The following is a 3,815-nucleotide window of genomic DNA, read 5'->3' as shown; positions in this document are numbered from 1 at the left end:
GTATAACATTATAACATGATATAAAACTCAAAAAAGTTGATTTTACATGATATTGCCCCTTTTAAGAAGTCTAAAATTTGAAAATTAAAATGTTAAACCTAAAAAAAAGTCTTAAAAATGCCCAGTTTTTCATCCAAGTTCTTCAATTTAATTTTGTCAAGTCTTAATTTTTTTACTTGTGACCTTTTCCAAGAAGCATTGGTTGCATAAATAAATAAAGCGCTGTAATCAGAGGTTGATGCAATCTGTCTTCATGAAGTGCTAAGTTTGCTAACCAGTCTTGGTACGTGGTTAAACTAAAAATCCCGTGACAACTGCAGGCAAAAACAGGCACAGTTTAGTTTCATGTTTTCGACTTCTTTGCCGCTACAACTCTCCATACTGCAGCTTGTTCACCCGCCCAAAAAACAAAGAAGTTCAGTCATGTCCGTGGTTTGTCATTTAAACACGGGAAAGCGTGTTTTCAATGAGACTTGGCTTGATAACAGTGATTTGTGCACTCGGTTGATATCAAGGTATCAGATATGAATGTTTCATTAAAACAATTTAGTGTTCTTGTATTAAAATAAATATTATTTAATAGCTAAATAGATATCAATAAAAGGTTTCTATGTTAAAATTTCTGGGACCATTTGAATGCTTCTGTCAATGCGTCGGTTTGGTCTTAAATGTCATTCCTAATTGACTTAAAAGGTCTTTAAAAGGTTTTAAATTTAACTTACTGAAACCTGCATGAACCCTGATTTTTATGTATATAAACAGTTTAAGCAGCTTTTATCTTCAGCTAGGCCTGTCGCGTTGAGTAACAAATCACTTAATCATTAAATTAAAATGAGGTTGATAATCTTCATTTACCTACTTGTTTTTTTTCGTGTCTACCTCTTTTCTACTCCTTAAGGCCTCTGCATACTCCCCCCCCGAAGCCGAACAGTCGATGCGCAGTCACGTGGTTTTTCAGCATTCGTTTTCACACACACCTTTCATAGTCCCTGAGACACCCTGTGCCGAGCTCCCGGGAAACCCCTCCCGCTGCAGCATACACCACTACAGGGGGGTTCCTCCCACAGTGCGGGGAAAAATACATCGGACTTGTCACCCGATGTTATTTATCCACAAATCTGTCCCCGTTAAAGCTCCAAAGGTTTTATCGGTCAGATTCTACCGTGCAAAATGCCTCTTGAAAAATGCAGTGTCTGAGCGCTTTCAAAATGAACAAACACTCCCATTAATTGCTAACCAATCGCACAATAAAGTTCTTATGTGGAGGGGGTACAAAGTTWGACCCGCGGGTTGTGTCAAGAAGTTGCCGAAATGTCGACAATGTGAACAGAATGGTGCAATTTTCATCATGAAACTGCGACAATCCCATTTCTGCAGTTCAGAGGGAGTATGCAGGGAAGAGTTAACTCTGGTGTCAGATATTTTTAGGTGCATGGTCTCTAACCTCTAGCATGAGAGCCACGTGAGTAGGCATTTAGCTAGAGAAGCAACTTCAGTCTGACGCCTTCTTTCACCTGGCGACGCCTCAGGGACCCCCCTCAGTTTTTCATTGATTGATATTTTATTGATCCCAAGGGGAAATTATAGTTCAGAACACCCTCTCACAAGAAAAAACRTAAACAAACATGGAGAACAGGTGCCCCCAGGTCTTGCAGCCATAGACCCTGCACAGGGCAAGGATCATCATGAGTAGGCCCTACCTTAACAGCTGGAAATACACAAAAGGAAAGCGGAGTTAAAAAAATTGCTCTGATCTTATGTTTACATCAGAAACATAAGATCATATGCACAAAAAATGACACGTGATACACAGCTACAATTTAAAATGCATACAAGCTATAATTTAAGAATTATTTTAAGTGGTGTTTGGTTGACCGCAGTTATTTTATGAATGAGGATAGACGAGGGGGAATAAAATTTACAGCTTCAGTAGCTGTAGTGTTTTCACCGACTTCGGTCCAGGTCAGTTTTTTTTTATTTTTATTTCCTTTTTAACGTACATAATTTTATTTTTAAGGTTCGTAGTTAAAATGCTCTTCATAAAAAACAGTTTATTGCAATTATTTCTGACAATTTATTGTCCAGCAAAATTTATCGTGGCAGGCCTACCTTCACCTAGCTGCACTGTTTCAGGTTGGTTGGTTGGTTGGTGAATGTAAACCTCGTTTCAGTTACGGTAATCAGTTTTGTCATTATAAGGTTTGACCAAAGCAACTACAACTCTAACTTTTTCTTCCAGGTTTAATGTAAAGATAAACTGCAGGAAAATGTTATATCTTAATTGTCATWTATTTATTTTTTTGCTTTTTGCACTAGAAATCAATTATCACAGCAACTTGAGAAGGGGACCAGAACCTGTGGTAGCTCTGACAGATTTGAGCAGTTTAAATAAGAGGCATATTTTTAGTTGCAGYGTCAGAGTGGTGGAAGCAGCTGTGAATTCTGTTTGCAGTCAGCATTTATTAGCAGAGAACAACCAGTGTTTGCAGATATTTTTTGCTTGAGGAGTTGCACACTGTGTGAGAGAAAAGTCCTGTGTCTGCTACATTTCACTAATTCTAATTTGGACCCAAACTTTATAGGTTTTGCTTGTTTGTGAGCACTGGAATCCCACAGCTCAGAGTGAAAATAAACCTCTGCTTCAAGTTGAGTTTAATATTTGGATTGGCCTCAAGATGCCTTACTGTTCAAACTATAATTAGTATTTGCGTTTTCCACACGTTGGATGTGTTTCCTTGTRTTTTTCTCACTAAAAATATGACAAAGTTGCAAAATGTTTTTCCATAACTGAACGGTTTCATCAGTGGAGCAATATCTACATTATGTCGCCTGAAACAAACAGTTATAAAAAAAGGGATAAATGCTTAAAGTTGTTGCTGTTTTTGCTGTAAATGAGTCACAGCCTGAGGTCATGTTTGAATAAATGTGGCCCACCCTGAGATCAGTCTGAACAGTGTTCATCACTGCATGTGGCACTCACTTTAACRGTTTCCTTCCAGGTTTCTTATGCACGTCCAAGCTCCGCCTCCATCAGAGATGCCAATCTGTACGTCAGCGGTCTACCAAAAACCATGCCGCAGAAAGAACTGGAGCAGCTCTTCTCTCAGTACGGACGCATCATTACCTCACGGATTCTGGTGGACCAGGTGACTGGTGAGTGGAACATGGCTGCTCCCCCACTCTTCCCTCTTTTTTTTTTTGGGTCCTTTTTTTATTTATTTTTCATTTTCACACTTCCGCCTCTCCTTTTCCCCTGAGACTGCTGAACAAAATGACTCTGCCAGGGCTGAGAAATGCTTCAGAGGTGGTGATGTGAGGCGCCCAAAAAYGCAATTTTCCACTAGAGGTGTTCATAAATATGCATCGCTGGGATATGAAAATGGGTGTAAAGTAGCAGCTCTTCCAAAATTTTTTCTCCAGTTTTTTTTAAGCACTTCTCCCCATTTTTACTTTCCATCCCTACAGTGCACATGTGATGTGTGTTTTGCTGCATAAAATGAAATGCAATTAGAACAGCATTTCTCAGCAGTCTTGTGGAAGTGGAAACCTTTTATTAGTAAAAAAAACTAAAGAATCCCAGTGAAGATTTTACCAAGTGAAGTTTCTTGTGCTGCTAAAACACAACCGTTGACACTGAGGGAAGCAGACAAATCACTGATGGTTTTAACGGACTAATCTCAGCTGCCACTTGAATTATGACTGTTTTTCAGTTTTTTTTTTCCTCCGGAACGATTGTAATAATTCTTAAAATTTGTACTTTTATTTTAATTWTTTTTTATTTTGCCACTTCAGTAGAAAGCAGAACTGAATATTAG

At 38.6% G+C, this 3,815-nt stretch overlaps 1 protein-coding gene across 1 annotated transcript in view; it reads left to right on the top strand.

Annotated features, from left to right (window-relative positions):
• Positions 1-3,815, top strand: part of elavl2 (ELAV like neuron-specific RNA binding protein 2) — a gene marked incomplete at its 5' end in the record, with an annotated part of 54,915 nt that overhangs the window by 40,558 nt on the left and 10,542 nt on the right. The window contains 1 exon segment of the mRNA XM_014020855.1: positions 3,000-3,153. Within this exon segment, the coding sequence (XP_013876309.1) occupies positions 3,000-3,153 (154 nt within the window).

Source organism: Austrofundulus limnaeus, unplaced genomic scaffold (assembly GCF_001266775.1).
Source record: "Austrofundulus limnaeus strain Quisiro unplaced genomic scaffold, Austrofundulus_limnaeus-1.0 Scaffold269, whole genome shotgun sequence".
Taxonomy (NCBI): Eukaryota; Metazoa; Chordata; class Actinopteri; order Cyprinodontiformes; family Rivulidae; genus Austrofundulus; species Austrofundulus limnaeus.
Note: the sequence above shows the minus strand (reverse complement) of the source record. Positions and strands in the feature narration are given on the sequence as shown.